Source organism: Convolutriloba macropyga, chromosome 13 (genome assembly GCF_964194025.1).
Source record: "Convolutriloba macropyga chromosome 13, txConMacr16.3, whole genome shotgun sequence".
In the NCBI taxonomy this organism is placed as follows: Eukaryota; Metazoa; Xenacoelomorpha; order Acoela; family Convolutidae; genus Convolutriloba; species Convolutriloba macropyga.
In genome coordinates this window covers 7508418-7526018 of record NC_134480.1, presented here as the reverse complement: position 1 = coordinate 7526018, position 17601 = coordinate 7508418, and the positions used below count along the sequence as shown (strand labels likewise).

At 39.5% G+C, this 17601-nt stretch overlaps 1 protein-coding gene across 1 annotated transcript in view; it reads left to right on the top strand.

Annotated features, from left to right (window-relative positions):
• LOC142352111 (uncharacterized) overlaps positions 1–17322 on the top strand; it is an 18751-nt gene extending 1429 nt beyond the window's left edge. Inside the window, exons 3-4 of the mRNA XM_075404483.1 lie at positions 16348–16439; positions 17065–17322. Coding sequence (XP_075260598.1) covers positions 16348–16439; positions 17065–17165 — 193 coding nt within the window. The 3' untranslated portion in view covers positions 17166–17322. The remainder of the gene's footprint in view (positions 1–16347; positions 16440–17064) is intronic.
• Positions 17323–17601: the final 279 nt, after the last annotated feature.

The following is a 17601-nucleotide window of genomic DNA, read 5'->3' as shown; positions in this document are numbered from 1 at the left end:
ATCCTTTAATTGTTGCGACCCGCTTGTGGGGGATGAACTACATAATCAATTGATTTTTTTTTGTTCAGTCAATTTTGGCCGATCGATATATTTATCGTAGAGAAATGGGAGTGGTATCATTAAAAAGCTGTTCCAGCGTAGAAATCAAAATTAAGACGATTTTTTTGAATTTCGTTTTTTTTCGAGGAGTTATCGAGGGTTGAAGTTTTGTGTGAACACGGGATATTTGGCATGATTTTGTTCACTTTTAGTGTAACTTTTCAAATTAAGATATTTTCTATAAAAAAAGTGTTTCAAATTTACATTTCATGCCACAAAATGAACTTATTGTGTGTTCGTAATAGAATGAAGGCGATAAAAGGACTGGTTATGGTCCCATTCTCATGGGGAAGTTCACTATAAAAAAAATCGAATTCTGTTTGAGAGCTCTTTTTTTAGTAGAAATTTTTTGGTTTTTTTTGTTTTTTTAAGTCACCTACAGACTAGTCATTATTTTTCATATCGAAGTTCCGTTAACGACGCACCTCATTTACAGTCATAAGAAGCCCAATGAACAAAAAAAATCGTTTTCAAGGAATTGCTCATGTTTGTTTGGCTTCGACACAGTTTTCGTAATTTTAAATGAAAATTTATTTTCGTTCTGAGGATTTACTAATTTTTTGGAGTCCTATGGCATCAACTCATTGATTAAATCTGCAATACAATCCGTAATGAGCATTAAGTGAACATATCTAGTGCTTTGAGTGGACAGCTATTGGCTTTTAAGACTATGAATAGTTTTTTAAAAATTTTTCTTCAAATTTAACCAATCATAAACTTATTTTCGTTAACTGTAAGTCAGGTTCAGTAATGACAGGACCCTCTGCCTTCCTACTGCAACCAAATTTTGTCTGGTTTGCGGTTTTATTTAATAACTATAGGATATATGACTTCAATGACAAAAAATCTGTTATTTTTTAAATTTTTTGTGGTTATTTTTGAATTATTGGTTAATTTTGAACTAATAACAAATTATCCAAATATTGATAGCCCCCATTGGCTTAAAAGCTTAAAAGATACATTCAATGGATCACTGATAAAGTTTTCAGAGAAAAGCTTATGGTTTAAATGGCTTCGACACTTTCTTTTCGCACTTTTCGAATGAATTTTTGGTTTTTGCCTGTTTTTGTTGTTTTCATAGCCATAAGACTCTTTGTGATGTCTTATTTATTACCTATGAATGACAAATGTCATTGTCCTCACATCAAGTTACAGTTGAGCATATTTATTGACTTCCGTTGAAAGCTAGTGATTTTAATGGCTGTTAATACTTTCAAAATAATTTTTTTCAAAATTTTTCGGAACGTTAACCAATCTTAAACTTTTTTTCGTGAACTGTTAGTAAGTCTCAGTAGTCGCAGGACCCCCTTATTTTTTACTGCAACCAAAATTAATCTGGTTAGCGGTTTCATCTTCTAACTACTGGTTCTAAGACTTCAATGACAAGATTTCAAAATTTTTTTTTAGATTTTAGGATATTTTCGTATTATTGGTTACTTTTGAACTCTTATCACATTTTCCAAATATTGATAGCTCCCAATGGCTTAAGGAAACGTTCAGTTGATCACAGAGGAAGTTTTAGGGGAAAGTTTATGTTCAAAATGGTTCCGACACTTTCATCTCACATTTTCCGACTGAATTTTTGGTTTTGCCTGTTTTTGTTGTTGTTTTCATAGTTATAAGACTTTTTGTGCTGCTTTATTGATTAACTATGCATGACAAATATCCTTTTTCTCCTATGCTATCGGGGCATATTGGAGTGTAATTATTGACTTCCGTTGAAAGCTATTGAATTTAATGGCTTTTAAGTCCTTAAAAATAATTTTTCGAAAATTATTTTCAAACATTAACCAATCTTCAATTTTTTTTCGTGAATTGTTACTTCGTGAAATGTTAGTCAGTCTCAGTATTGAGAGGACATTTTTCTTTTCTACAGCACACACAATTAATTTACTGTCTTATCTTCTACCTAATAGTTTTAAGACATCAACGCCACGGGTTTTCATAACTTTTTAATTTTTGGATACAATTTCTTATGTTTGGTTCCCTTTGAAATCTTATCACATCCTAATACTGATAGTTCCCATTGGATTTGGGAAGACGTTCAATGGATCATAGATAAAGTTTTCAGAGTAGAGCTTATGATTTAAATTGCTTCGACACCTTCTTCAGGCATTTTTCTATTGATTTTTTCGTTTTTGCCAGTGTTTGTTGTTGTTTTCATTGTCAATGACGTGTTGTAATGGTTTAATGATGAAATATGAATGGCAAACAACCTCCTCATCCCATCAATTTAGCGTTTTCCTGGATTCCGTTGAAAGCTGTAGAATTTTATGGCGTTGATACTACGAGTTTTCTCAAAGATTTCGTGGTTCTAATGTATTTGTTCAAATTTAATGATTTTTTGAAGTTAAATTGTTTAAAAAAAGAAGAATCTCATTGCTGTTTAAAAAATTATTTGAAACTAGAAAAGTTTTTTTTGGAAAGTTCACGTTTTAATGCCTTCGACACTTTTCTCGCTCAATTTTTTTCTTGAATTTGATGTTTTCCTGTTTTTTTGTTCTTTAGGTAGCCGTAAATTGCTGACCGGCCGCAAAGAAACTAATTGAAGATTGAATGAATGATGTTACCCAAAGCACTCAGTTTATTGCGAATAGTCTTTAAGTTTATGATATACATTTTCAAGTTTTTTCAAACTCTTGTATTTCTTGTATTTCAGAAAATAACATATCTACATAATTGATTTGTTGTCACTGACGTTTTGTTTGTTGGACAAAATGCGTTTTTATAAACGTTTTTTGAGTGGTCAGTTTTGCGTTTTTTTTCTCTTCTTTCAACACAATCGCGTAATAATATATCCCAATGGTTTTCAAATGTGGCCCAGTTAAAGTTAGTTAATATCTCAAAATAAATCCTTTAGCTGAAATAGTAGAAACAACAACTGAATTAAAAGTACATAATATTCAGATAATAGCTAATTATTTTAATGGTGTCAATAAATTGTGTTTTTTCAAATTGTTTGTAATTTTTTGAGTTTTTCTGCATCCTTAGTTCGCTTCTATGGCTTAGTCTAACCAAACACAGGTCCTTTTGGTTTTGTAATAATTTTTTAGTGATTTGTCAAGGTTTATTTAGTGAAAAGCTAATGCTTTTTAAGACTTTTGAAATTTCTTGGTTTAAAAAGTATTGATTAGTTTTTGAATTTCGCCTCATTATTCATTCTCTTTGTTGACTTGTTACCTAGTTTCATTTAAAAAAATCCATCTGCTGTGTAGTTAGGAAAAAGTAAATTTGTATTGTTAAAGTTTTATATGGCTGCATTTTGACGTTGTTGCTAGTTGCTCTTAAATTTTGATATTCAGTTTTTGCCGTGAAATTTTTGTTTTTGCTAATTTTGTTGTTTTGGTTTTTTTCTCGTAGTCTCTTTAACGGCAGATCTCGTTGGCTCTGTAATGAGGCATGGCATTATGTGACTCAATTAGTGGTTAGATTGTGTAACGATTGTTTTAAACTCAAATATCTATTTTTGTTATATCGTCATTTGGTTGACAATTAAGTAAAGAATGTTGATAAGCTCGGGTCGGAACATCATGTGCGAACGCACATTAAAGAACCTCTTTGTCTTTTTTTGTTCTTTTAGTCATTTTGTTTGCATAAATTGATCATTTAAATTGTAGTGTTGATTTTTGTTCAATCGTAACTCAAGAGTTCTTTACCAAAATATCGAACAAAAACTTTCAGATACTGTTTTTTGTTTGTTTTTGAGGAAATCGAATACAGCTGATTGACTTGAGTTGATTGAAATATCAGTTACGGAACTGATATGCATTCATGAGTTTAAAATTCTTTTGTATTTCCTCCAGTTAAATTTTTATCCAAAGCAATTTTTAAGTACCTTCTTTATCGTGACAGGCAAACACAATTGCGTTGACGCAGAACACTTCGTCTGAGTTTTACGTGCCAACTAAAGAACGCCACAGTATAGTTGATACGCTTTGCATTGTGTACAATTATTTGTTAGATCTTGTTAAAAAAATCATCAACTTTTGCAAAGAGAGATTTTCATGAATAGAATCAAACGAAGTGATTTAGAACCAATTTAAAACGAAAACTGAGAAATGAGGCATGAGCTAATTGCTCCAAAAACCGTAATTTAAGTACGAGAATCTATAGCTTTCAACCGAATTAGATTGTAAAGTATACAGTAATTGCTAATGGGGAGTCGATTGGAGACACTTTCACGATAGCCCACCCGCTATATTTTGCATTATCTGACGGTCCACTATCTTGCTTAGATTAATAGAAAATGTCCATTTTCTTAAAAAAAACGTTTAGCTGTCAAACAAAAGATTTCGTAGACAGAAAGCAATTACTGTCTGCAAATCAGTTCGGTTATCAAAAAACAATTATCCAAAATTGATGCTACCTTTAGACCTACAGAGGGCATAAGTTCAAAACTTAGTCAGAGAAACATTTTTAAAACTTTCCGAGGCTTTTGATTCCATAGCTCTAGGTTTCTATAGCCCAGATCCAACATCTAGGTTTTACCAAACACGCTACCAATTTAAAACATAATTAATTGAGTTAAAGAACGAAAGGAGCTGTCCTCATTGGAATTCATTAAGAATGGATAGCTACCCTATTCAGCTTTAGTTGTGATGGGGTTGCAGAAAACGCTGATTACAACTTCTGAAACCTGTTTCAAAAGTGGAAAGCACTATCTGTCCACAGATCCCAAACTTCGTGACAAAACGTTGCCAATTTGTTTTTCCATCTTAGCGCATTGTTAGTCAACTTTTTGCCATTTACTCAGCAACGCTCTTCCAGCCTATAGAAATGCAGTTTTTATCTCCTAAAAATGAAACATCACAAGTCAGAAAAACTTTTGATATAAAAAGGAAGATAAATGTTTCACTTATTCTGTTCTCGCACATAATATTTTAAATTATAATAGTCTGCCTATTTTTTAAATAAAATCACATTTACTCTTTCGTGATAGTTAAGATCTTTTATTCCCCCCCCAATCCCCCGCCTTAGTGGGCATATAAATTTTATGCCCCTCAGTCACAGGTGTGTTTTATACGTAGTAACGTATTATATAGCAACACAAATTGCAGCTTGGGGGGGGGCTAAAAAACGCACTGGGGGCCGAAGCAGAATAGATTTAAGGATGATTGTTATACATTAATGCTTTGATTTAATAATATTTGCTCAGAGCGCTTTAACAATTGTGCAAATTTGAAAATGACTTGAGTTTTCACATGACTTGAGTTCAATTATGATTTTTTTTTGTTCTGACTGAGCATGACATCAGTTTTATCAAACTCACTCAATAAACTTTCTGCGATTTTCTTCAGTCAGGACAGCGTAGAACAAACATGAAGCTAACCAGATCCGAGAATCGGTGATCAGAAATGACGTTAAAACACTCACGTGCACATTTTGAAATACAGTGCCAGAAAGTCAGCAGAGCCAGAAGTTAAAACGCCAGAAGTTGCAACTTCTACCCAAGGGGTTACTGCCCCACTGCTCGGATCACTGAACTCCGTTACGGTTCCGACAGCGTCGCACGCTCCGCCGTATTGCGCACGTCCTCCGGATCGCTCGTTCGCCCGCTTGTAAAATTAGTACCCATTCTCCCAGCATCTTTTTCTGGGCCGGAGGATGTTAGTAACTAAATAGATGTAAGCGAGAAATATATCATCCAATCAGAATCGAGCATTTAAATTACGTATAGAATTGCGTCTAATATACACAAAAAAATCCGGAAAAGTTGGTATAACCCAATTTTAAGTATATAATACCATGTTATTTTTCGAATAAGGCGGTTTTCGGCTTAATATTTTTAGGTCCTTTAGTCGATTGTTGATCGATTATGAACCGATTCTGACGTCAATAACATCAGAGAAAAAACCAGTAAAAGAGCATCAAAAAAACCTTGCCGTCTAAACTCTCACTTGTTGCTATGTACGTTACAATCTTAATACGTAACAATGCTAATACGTTACTTGAATTGAAGATACGAAAGAGTGTTGTTTTATTTACACCTTTAATATGGTGCCGTTCCTTATTGAACCAACTATTAGCCGAATCGTGGTTGTAGCAAATTTCTATATTGAAGATTGTCTCTTCCGGATGGCTTATGAGTTATTACCTTCATTCGTTGCAATTGATTCGAACTCCTTGTTGAAACCTATATTCGCTACTCTGATTTTGCGCAATTATTTATTTTGAAAGATATCGTGGATCCTATAGTTAAACTAAGTAAAGAATGGGGCACAACAATACTTGGAAATAGGACCACTGAGCAGTGTTTTTCAGATTTTGAAACCACACACATCCAGCGGATGCTGGTTCTGACTTGAATTAGTTGCGTGCGGAGAGACAACCGCTTGTTACAAAATTGAATTGGGTATACCCCGATCTCGTTTTAACCGGCTAACTGTCAAGATCAAAGGGTACCAATTGAGGCAGGACCGAGCTGGCTGTGGCGGCGCAGGCTGCGTGACAGTGGTGACAAAGTAAGAAAAAAAAAGAAATTAAGAAGCCAACGTTTGGAAAAGTTAACGAATTGATCGACACCAATGTGAGACCGCAGGAAATCCACAAAACTGTAAGACATAACAGAAGCATTTTATTTACTGATTTTGCAGTAAATTGATAAAATTTAGACGGCAAGAAACCCAACCCTTGAACTTTTGATATTGAATGGGGTAGTCAATTCAAAATATTGGATAACTGGTTACCATTAATCCCCACAAACATAATTTTGAGACAAAAAAAACACATCGATTTTGAAAATTTTTGCTCGAAATCTCGAAAAATCGAAAAAATTGATATAGAAGGTTCGTATATCAAAAAATTGCTTCTGATATAGAGAAAATAGAGAAAACATTATGCTAAATTGTTCAATTTTGAACATTTTTAGTCAATTTTGATGCAATTCTAAAAACTTTAGAAAATCAATACCGAATATTGATAAATCGTATTTTCAAGCTTAAAACCGTCCAGTTTACTGGATTACCGTTCCGTAATCAAGAATTTGCCAAAAAATTGACCAAACCTTGAAAAAATTGGACAAAAGCATAAAATTTTGACAAATTTGTCAAAATTATGGTTTTTCAACTAGAAGGTTTGTCGATTTGAGTGAAACTCAATACAGAGAGAAATGTGAAAAATTCACAACCTCTGGCTCAAAAAAATTGTCATCGTATTCTTTTCGTATCTCGTTTTCGTACCGTACCGTCCGCTTCTTTTTCGTTCCTTAACTTCGACATTCACAATTTCCGTTTATTTTTGATCAACATCGCTCTCCCAAAATTGCATTTTTCGTTTTCGTATCCGCTCATTCCGTTTTTGTTGCGTTCATAGTTGTGTTTCTCCACCTAATTACTTCTTCGATGTAGTATGTTGTCATATACGATGAAGTATGTTGTGTTTTGTTGCAGTATGTTGATTAAGCTAGAATGCTGGTTGGTTGCTTTGATCTTGTTGCTTTCTAGGTTGTGACTTAAGTTTGTTCTAGAGTTACGCCTAGTTGGTTCCTGGACTTTTCCAACTCACTAATTTACTAGCACCCCTGTTGTAGTATATTGATTTTTGCTGCTGTATGTTTGCGTGTAACTTTTTGATTGTTTGTTGGTTTGGGTTTTTGCCTTCTAGGGTGTGACTTAAGTTTATTCTGGAGTTACGGCTAGATTGTTTCTTCACTTTTGCAGCTTTCATAGACTACAAAAGCGCTGCATATTACTTAACTTTTGCTGTAGTTGATTTAATATTGTTGGTATGCTGATCGATTTTTTAGGTTTGAATTTTGCTAGGGTGTGACTTGAGTTTATTCTGGAGTTACGGCTAGTGAATTTCTTGCTCTTTTCATCCGTTTAGTATAATACTGCTTTGCCGTAAATTTAGTTTGTTATTTTCATATGTTAAGCCCCATAATGACTTGTGCTAGTTTGCCTCTTGCAGTAGCATCTGTCCTCCTTCCTAGGGTGTGACTTAAGTTTATTCTGGAGTTACGGCTAGTTTGTTTGGTTGAGTTTGTTGCTGTAGTCTGCTAGCATAGTACTTCCCGGCCTCCCCGCTCGTTGCTTAATCGTCTCCCGCCCGTTCCTTTCCGTATTTCCGTTTCGTTGCGCGCTACTCGCTCAACGCCTCCGTTCTGTCCGTCTCGTTTCCCGTTTCTTCGTGCGTCGCTCGTTCAGCGTTTCCGTCCCGTCCGTTGCGTTACCCGTTTACTACCCTTGTTTTCTCCAGTTCCGTTCCGTTCCCTGTTGCGTTGCGCGCCGTTCGCCCGTCCTCCCCGCCCCGTTCGCTTCGTTTCCCGTTTCATCATGCTTCGTCCACCAGTCCTCTTTCCCCGGTTGCCTGTATTCCTGTTTAGTCTCACGTTGCTTTCAAGCACGTTAGACGCCCTCTCCACTTTGTTACTCACTTTCGCCGAGTAATTCACTACTCGGTAACTTCCTTTCTGCTCTTCGACGTCTTGATTATCAAGTCGTTGTCATTTGGGTTCGGTATAACCCTCATTCCACGTGTTTTGTTGAAAGTTACTCTACGTTGATAAATTAGTCATTTCAATATCATGGCCGAACAGCAAGAAAAATTGAAAAAGCTCTTTAATGCAAGATCTAATCTAGAATCTGACTTATGTAACATCCATAAGGACATCACAGATGCCATAGATCGTCAGGACAGGAGGGTTAAAGTTGAACGCTTGGTTTCTAAGTTGAAGGATGTCTTCAGTAAACTGGTGGAGAAGAATGAAGAACTATTTGACTTGGCCAGTAAAGCGGAGAACCCAGATTCAATTTACCCTGCCCTTGAGCAATGGTTGGATGATGTAACTAAGAGCAATGATAAATTCTTGCTTGCGGCTAGAAGCTATATTGACTCAGTTGCTCACCGAGACACCGTATGTGACGGCGTTAACCCTCAAGGGCAGTCTAAGAGAAGTTCACGTCGAACAGCATCTTCAATTCATAGCCAGCGTAAACATGACTTTCTAATGGCAAAACTAAAACGCGAAGAGGCCGAGAGACAAGAACAAACTGCCATGCGCCTCGCTAAACAAAAACACGAAGTTGCCATGAGAAAAAAGGAGCTTGAAAAACAAATGGAACAGATGGCACTTCAAGAATTGGAGGAAGACCACCGCCAACGTGTTGCAGCAGCTAAATTAGATGAGGCTGATTTAATGGATAATCATTCATTGTTTAGTCACCACTCAAGTGAACTGAATTTGTTTAAAGATAGGGGATCAGATAGAAGTCAGGGACTTGTTCAGGATTGGGTAAATTCGATTCCAGCAGGTAATTCAAGTGAGTTAAACTTTTCTCGTCCTTGTTCAGCAACCGCCGACCCTCCTGTTAAAGATACTTCCCCTAGTAATCCTCCAGAAAACCCAAGTAATGTTGCCGATAACTTACATCATCTTGAAATGCTTTCTCAGTACACACGGCCAAGAGTTGCAATTTCTGTTGCTCAGCAAGAAGCGTTGTATCGGGAATACCTCCAGGCTCAACTGCAGCAACCACTCACTGATCAAAGAGTCGAGCAGGCACATAGTCCCTCAGGCAGTGGTAAAGTGAACCAAGTGTACCAAGTACCAGTCGACGTACAAAATGTCGCACTCCCATCACCTCAACCACCTATGCAACCTCCCCGGCCACCGACACCCGTTATGGCACCAACAACCTCCATTTTTGTACCTGATTTTTCAACAAACCCACAAGTAAATCAGTTCTTGGGTCCGAAAAGCTCCAGTGTGCCTTGCCAATTACATATGTCAATGCCTCATGTTCCGCAACAACAGAACCCACCTCAAAGTAATATTCCACACCAAACACAAGTCCCTATTGCCCATTCCTCGCAAAATGTACCTCCACTTCTAAACCCACTCGTGAACCCGCCTCCTGTATTCCCGCCTCAACAATTATATAATCCTCAGCCTCCCATGGTTCCGTCGCCCATTCCAGCGAGCGCAACAGCATACTTACCCGTCCCCATCATTCCACAACAAAACATTGTCCATTCACCTCAAACACGCCTGGTACCGTGTCCTACAGCACAAAGACCTCCCCAGAACTGTAACCTTGATCTAAACTTGTGGAGTTTTCCTCAGAATAAACCCCCAAACGTAAACCAGGCGACAAATAATGCTACCGTCTATAAAAATGTTCAACCGTACCTACCCCCAAGCACAGCTAACCCCACTATCAGCCATCCCATCTTGCAAATGAGTGCACAACGTAATCCAAATAGCAACTACGCAGCAACTTGTAGCATCCCTGTTAACCCCTTTAGTACAACTACTAACATCGCACCACCCTTTGTCACGCCGGTTATAGATCCAACATACGGGCATACTGCTCCGATACCATTGTGCTGGGGTGGCCCACCGCATCCCACGCCTCCAGCGCCAGCCTCCGAAAATGCAAGTTTGATTAAGGCATTCACTGACGCCTTATCTAGCAAGAGGAATGACCCACTACCCGAATGGAAGTTGTCCCAATACAATGGGGATCCCCTACAGTGGCACGAATGGTATGGTCAATTTAAAAGCGCAATTGACTCTCAGTCCTTAACTGATGATGTAAAATTGACATACCTTAAGACCCTGGTAACAGGTAAAGCTAAAACAGCTATAGCTGAGTTCGCTTACTGCGGTGCAATGTACAAAGACGCACTGAGGACCTTAGAACGTAAATTTGGCCAACCACAGGCGGTTGTAAGTGCACATTTGGACAAACTCAACAGCTTTCCACCACTGAAGATGCACAATAGCGATAACATCATTAACTACTCGGGGTGCATTTCAAGTCTTGTCGGGGTATTCAAATCGCTGTCATATGATTCGTATTTAAAGAGTGCCGCGCTTCTCAACACTGCCGTACGGAAGCTACCACCCAACATGAAGGAGTCATGGTCACTCTTCACGGTCAAAAAGCATTGGGTGAAACCTAAACTTCTCGATTTCAACGATTGGTTGAAAGAGAAGGCCGAAGCGCACGATTTAATGAAGAATACCGCAACTAAAGCAAGGGCTGAGGATACCAACAACTCAGTAAGAAGATCAAAATTTGCTTCAAAGGCATTTGCTGCAAATACGCAACAGAAGAGTAACCTTAAGCCGCAACAGAGACCTCCGTCAACATCAATCTCTAGTTGCATTGTATGCAAAGGCAGCCACCGGTTGTGGGAATGCCGTGTCTTTAAGGAAAAGACCCCCACGCAGAGAGCCAAGGTCGTGGCTGAAGCAAAGCTCTGTTTCTCTTGTTTGCGCGATAAACACATGTTTAGGCAATGCCCAAGTCCCCGTAAGTGTAGGAAAGATGGTTGCAACAGCTCCCATAACACTTTACTTCATGGAGCTGAAAGGGTTTTTCCAGCTAAACCCTCATTAAACAACAACATCGATTCTTCGAAGTCGAACGCAGGTACAAGTAGGCCATCTACTGGTCAACAGCAACCAAGCAAAACAACCACTTTGTCTTCCGTGACGGATGTCAAAGGCCTCCTTCAGGTCACGGAATTGAAAGTTACTAATTCTTCTGGTACTAGTACTACGGCGTTGGTTTTACGCGATACCGCTTGCAGTAACTCTTGGGTGTCCGATAGTCTCGCAGCTAGACTCGGTTTGCAGGGTACCGCATTAAAAATGACCGTTAAGGGTATAAACACGGAAGAACTCATAGACACAAAGGTGGTTCAATTGACTGTGACACCTCATAATGACCAAGACTTCGAAGCATTCACTGTGCGTCCCTACGTGAGGGAAACATTAAACGTAGGTTCTGACATCATTGACGTCAAGTCCATGCAAGAAACTTATCCACATTTGGCAGTTCTAGATCCAGTAAGATATAGCTATGGAGAAATTGAGATGATACTTGGACAGGATGTCTACCATGCCATCCGCCCGTTAGAGTATTTTTCAGCCGACGAAAAGTGCTCACCGTTCGCTGTCCGCTTGCCCATAGGTTGGGTTTTAAGTGGCCCACTCCCGTCAAGTTCAAGTTTAGTCTCGGTGTGTTTCAAAGCCAATACTGAACAGGATTTTGAATTATCTTGTCAGGTTAAATCTTGGTATGATATGGAATCGTACGGCGCGTTCAAGCAAGTTGACCCACGATCCGCAGCGGATGCTCGCGCGCAGGAAATACTTGAAACAACAACTTTCCATAACGGCCAAAGGTACGATGTCGGTATGTTATGGGCTGATGACAACGTCCAGCTCCCGAATAACTACTTTTCATCACTGGTACAGCTCAAGTCTCTCGAAAAGCGGCTCTCGAGGGATACATCATTGAAATAAAATTATGCTAATACCATCCGTGAAGACTTGCATAAAGGTTACTTGATTACAGTCCCTGATGCTCACAAGGTCGAGCAGCGGTCGGATAAAGAGTGGTACCTACTACATCATCCCGTAATCAACCCGAACAAACCGGGGAAAGTGCGTAGGGTAATAAATGGTGCAGCAAAGTTCCACGGTACGTCTTTGAATAAATCTTTGCTCACTGGCCCCGACCTGCTCCAAAACCTAATCCACGTACTACTTAGGTTCCGTCAGCATTAATTCGCCGTGTCCGCAGATATCGAGGGTATGTTCCTCCAAGTGGGTGTCCCTGACTGTGACCAGCCATCATTGCGTTTTTTGTGGCGGGAGGACCCCACAACAAACGTTGTAGTGTACCAATACACGCGCCATATATTCGGGGCTAAAGACTCGCCCACATGCGCTAACTATGCACTGCATCACACGGCCCAAGACAATGTTAATCAGTACCCGGAAGCAACCAAAGCCGTCCTAGAAAACTTCTACATGGACGATTACTTGGATTCGGTGGAGTCACCTGAGAGGGCTCTCAAGAGATCGAAGGAGTTGGTGCATCTTCTCCTTCTAGGTGGGTTCAAGCTTACTAAGTTTGTAAGCAATGTACCAAATCTGGCTGATCGAATTGATGGGTCAACTCAGTCTACCGAACCAAAAGTAATTGCATCATCTAAGGAGGATTCTTCGCACGTGCTTGGGTTGAAATGGGATCACAACAATGATACTCTAGTTGTGAGTCGGGGTACCTCCAGTACAGTAACTAAGTCTTTAACACAACGCTTGGTATTGAACCTAGTATCTAAGGTGTTTGATCCCATCGGCCTAGTGGCACCATTTACTGTTGGTGCCCGATTGTTACTAAAGGACATCTGGCGTGTCAGCGGGCAGCACTGGGATGAAGAATTACCAAAAGACACTGTAGAAAAGTTCCTCGAATGGAGTGTAGAACTACCCAAGCTTGCCGAAATCACCATACCAAGGAGCTACTCTTCGGGAAACTTTGAACACCTGGAACTACACATGTTTGGCGATAGTTCCCAAGAGGTCTTCAGCGCTGTTGCATTTCTCCGAGCTCAAGTAAACACTTCTAGTGGGCCAAAAACAGCTTGCATTTGTCCTGGGTAAAGCTCGTGTAGCACCTATGAAGGTGATGACAATTCCAAAGCTAGAGCTGCAAGCTGCTTTACTGGCCGCTCTGTTGAAACAAGATATCTGTCGAGCCCTTACTGTGCATGTCAACAAAGTTTATATGTGGACTGACAGCACTACGGTCTTGCAGTGGCTCAACTCCATAAGCAAGCAGCCAATATTTGTTGCAAACCGCGTATGCGAGATTTTAGAACACGCTAGCGTTGACGAATGGAACCACGTTGCCTCAAGCGATAATCCAGATGCCGGTACTTGTGGTATGTCCGCTGAGGTTTTGCAATCAAGTAGCTGGGTGAGGGGTCCAGATTTCTTAAGAACCAAGGAATTCCCGTTCGAACCAAGCACTGAAGTAGTTAATAACATCAAACTCGGTATAGTAACTAAGGAAACTGATGAAACAAATACATCATTGGCCGCATCTGTAACCAAGTCAACTAAAGAACCGCCCCCGCAACTAATTCCCTTCGATAAGTACAGTTCTTATCAGAAGTTGCTACGGATAACAGCGTACGCACTCCACTTGTTACCTTCTCACGAATGTTACCGTAATGCCGATGGTAGCATCATAGACCCCACGGAGCTTGAAGAAGCCGAGCGTCATCTCCAGTATCTTGTCCAAGGGGAGTCATTTATTGCGGAGAGAAAAGATCTCCTCGAAAACAAACCCGTTAAACGGAGTAGCCGTATTGCCCCGTTTTCTCCCTTTATTGGGCCAAATCGTCTTATCCGATCGGCAGGCCGCATCAAGCGGTTGGTCGAAGTTGAATTTGATGTAAAACATCCTATCGTTCTTGACGCACGCCATGCATTTGTAAAGTTGTTCCTCAATCACACCCACGTTAAACATCATCATCAAGGTATTGACTACCTGCGAGCTAAAGTACAAGAACGTTATACCATCCTCAAATTACGATCCTCACTGCGTTCAATTAAATCCAACTGCGTCACGTGCAGGATGTTCCGCGCTGCCACTTCAACCCATTATGGCTGACCTCCCAGTAGAAAGACTCGCATACCAGTCTCCTCCCTTCACGAACACTGGGGTCGACTACTTCGGCCCGTTTTATGTTACTGTACGTAGGACTACCGAGAAGAGGTGGGGTTTCCTCTTCACATGCTTAACTACTCGTGCCGTTCATGTCGAAATTGTTCCTTCCATGGACGCCAGTTCGTGTGTAATGGGAGTGGAGCGGTTCGTCTCCCGTCGGGGTACACCAGCCATTCTTTGGTCAGACAATGGCACTAACTTTGCTGGCGCGGAAAAAGAACTACGCGAGAACATCGAAAAGTGGAACACCACCAACATCGCCGTGGAACTTGCCCACAAAGGCAACAAGTGGAGGTTCAACCCGCCCAGTGCGCCACACCAAGGTGGCATCTGGGAGAGGCTAGTACGTAGTTTCAAGCGCGTACTTTACACAATCCTTGGAACACGTCGCCTCACAGATGAGGTTTTAAGTACCACTTTTTGTCTGGTCGAACATGCACTTAATTCACGTCCGTTAACGCCCGTAAGCGCCGACCCGTCCGACTAGGCGCATTAACACCTAATCACTTTCTCCTCGGTAACCAAGCACGTAGTCTTCCTTCCATCATTGGTGTAGATGAGTTTGATCACCTTAAGCGTTACGCCCGCGCGCAGTCTTACGCTAACGCTATTTGGTCTCGTTGGATCAAAGAGTACGTACCAGCGCTGAACCGACGTTCCAAGTGGCAGACGCCTGCCGAGCTTGACCTTAAGACCGGTGATTTGGTATGGGTAGTTGAAGAGACCAACCCAAGGGGTTACTGCCCCACTGCTCGGATCACTGAACTCCGTTACGGTTCCGACAGCGTCGCACGCTCCGCCGTATTGCGCACGTCCTCCGGACCGCTCGTTCGCCCGCTTGTAAAATTAGTACCCATTCTCCCAGCATCTTTTTCTGGGCCGGAGGATGTTAGTAACTAAATAGATGTAAGCGAGAAATATATCATCCAATCAGAATCGAGTATTTAAATTACGTATAGAATTGCGTCTAATATACACAAAAAGTTCCGGAAAAGTTGGTATAACCTAATTTAAGTATATAATACCATGTTATGTTTCGAATAAGGCTGTTTTCGGCTTAATATTTTTAGGTTCTTTAGCCGATTGTTGATCGATTATGAACCGATTCTGACGTCAATAACATCAGAGAAAAAACCAGTAAAAGAGCATCAAAAAACCTTGCCCTCTAAACTCTCACTTGTTGCTATGTACGTTACAATCTTAATACGTAACAATGCTAATACGTTACTTGAATTGAAGATACGAAAGAGTGTTGCTTTATTTACACCTTTAATAAGCTTTATCAGATACACTTAAACTTTATTGCAAAACACTTTAAAAATCTGTTTAAAAAGCTTTTTTTTAAAAAAAAAAATTGGACTCTGTATAAAAAAACTGGCAGTCCAGAATCTGAAACTGCAATCTCGTCTGATTATTTAAAATTTGGGATCCTGCCCATTATAGCTCCTCGAAATTATAGCCCCCAATTATGGTATGTTTGCGTTATATGACCACTAAGCTGGGAGGGGCTACAAATGGAATTACACCCCCAGAAAACAATCGAAATTAGCGCAGAATGTTATTTCACTACGCTACACAAATAAATCATCAATTTTGTGCTCGACCCATTAAGTAAGATTAGTGAATACCCCCTCCCCCTCTATCACCTTCAATAATCTGGCCTTCAACAGTTGTGCACTCGCCTTCAATGAAGTCGAGTGTACGACTGTGTTTGCTCATTAGTTCTATTTAAAACATATTGTAGCAAAATAATAATGAAATTTGTTGTTCGCAGAGAAATCATGCAGTATGGAAAAGAAGCTCTGAAGGAAGAAGAACTCGCCATGTTCAAAGAAGACTTCGAATTATGTGATCGAGACAAGAGCGGTTAGTTATTTTAATACCTGTCAGGAAGAATATGGTTTTTAAAAAGAAGCTCATTAAGAATTAAGATAAGAAGCTCATTACTTTCATTTAGTGGTTTTTTGAACAACATGTTATTCTTTGAAAGTTTTCTGTCTGTTCCTCATTTGGTAGACCATTAAGTCAAAAATGCAGATGAGCGGGGTTGACACATTGTGCGAACATGAAGTTTATTCGCAGCAACCATTTCGAAAATGTTTTGAAACACTAAAGAACAACCAGTTCATGTCCCATAAATAATCTCATAATTTCTTCGCAAAATGTGAGATTTTTAAAATTCTTATTTTTTAAGTTTAATAAATTAATTTTTTAACTATTGACTAATTTGATTAAAATAGATTAATTTCAATAAACTCTTTTTTTTCGCTGTATTTGTAACAAAAATTTGCAATGAAACCGCGACTCGAGGGCAATTTGGGTCTTTTCCATTATAGCCCCATATAACGTATAGCCCCACGCTTACTGGTCATCTAACATATAGCCCCCATCATGGCAATTATACCATTATTGAGTGCTATAACTTCGTGGGGGGGGCAATAATGGGAAAGACCCGGCAATTTCTTTAAATGTATGCGTTCTGTTTGCTCAGGTACGATCAACATAAAAGAATTTGCAGAGTTCATTCTCCGAATGGAAAACATGTTCTTCGCCGTAGAATTCCAGACAGTCGAGGATGGATGTCAAAACTGAAGATGAGAGAATATTGAGTGAAAAACAAACTGGTGGCGAAAAATTAACAAACCCATTTTTTAAATAAAATCACATTTACTCTTTCGTGATAGTTAAGATCTTTTATTCCCCCCCCAATCCCCCGCCCTAGTGGGCATATAAATTTTATGCCCCTCAGTCACAGGTGTGTTTTATACGTAGTAACGTATTATATAGCAACACAAATTGCAGCTTGGGGGGGCTAAAAAACGCACTGGGGGCCGAAGCAGAATAGATTTAAGGATGATTGTTATACATTAATGCTTTGATTCAATAATATTTGCTCAGAGCGCTTTAACAATTGTGCAAATTTGAAAATGACTTGAGTTTTCACATGACTTGAGTTCAATTATGATTTTTTTTTGTTCTGACTGAGCATGACATCAGTTTTATCAAACTCACTCAATAAACTTTCTGC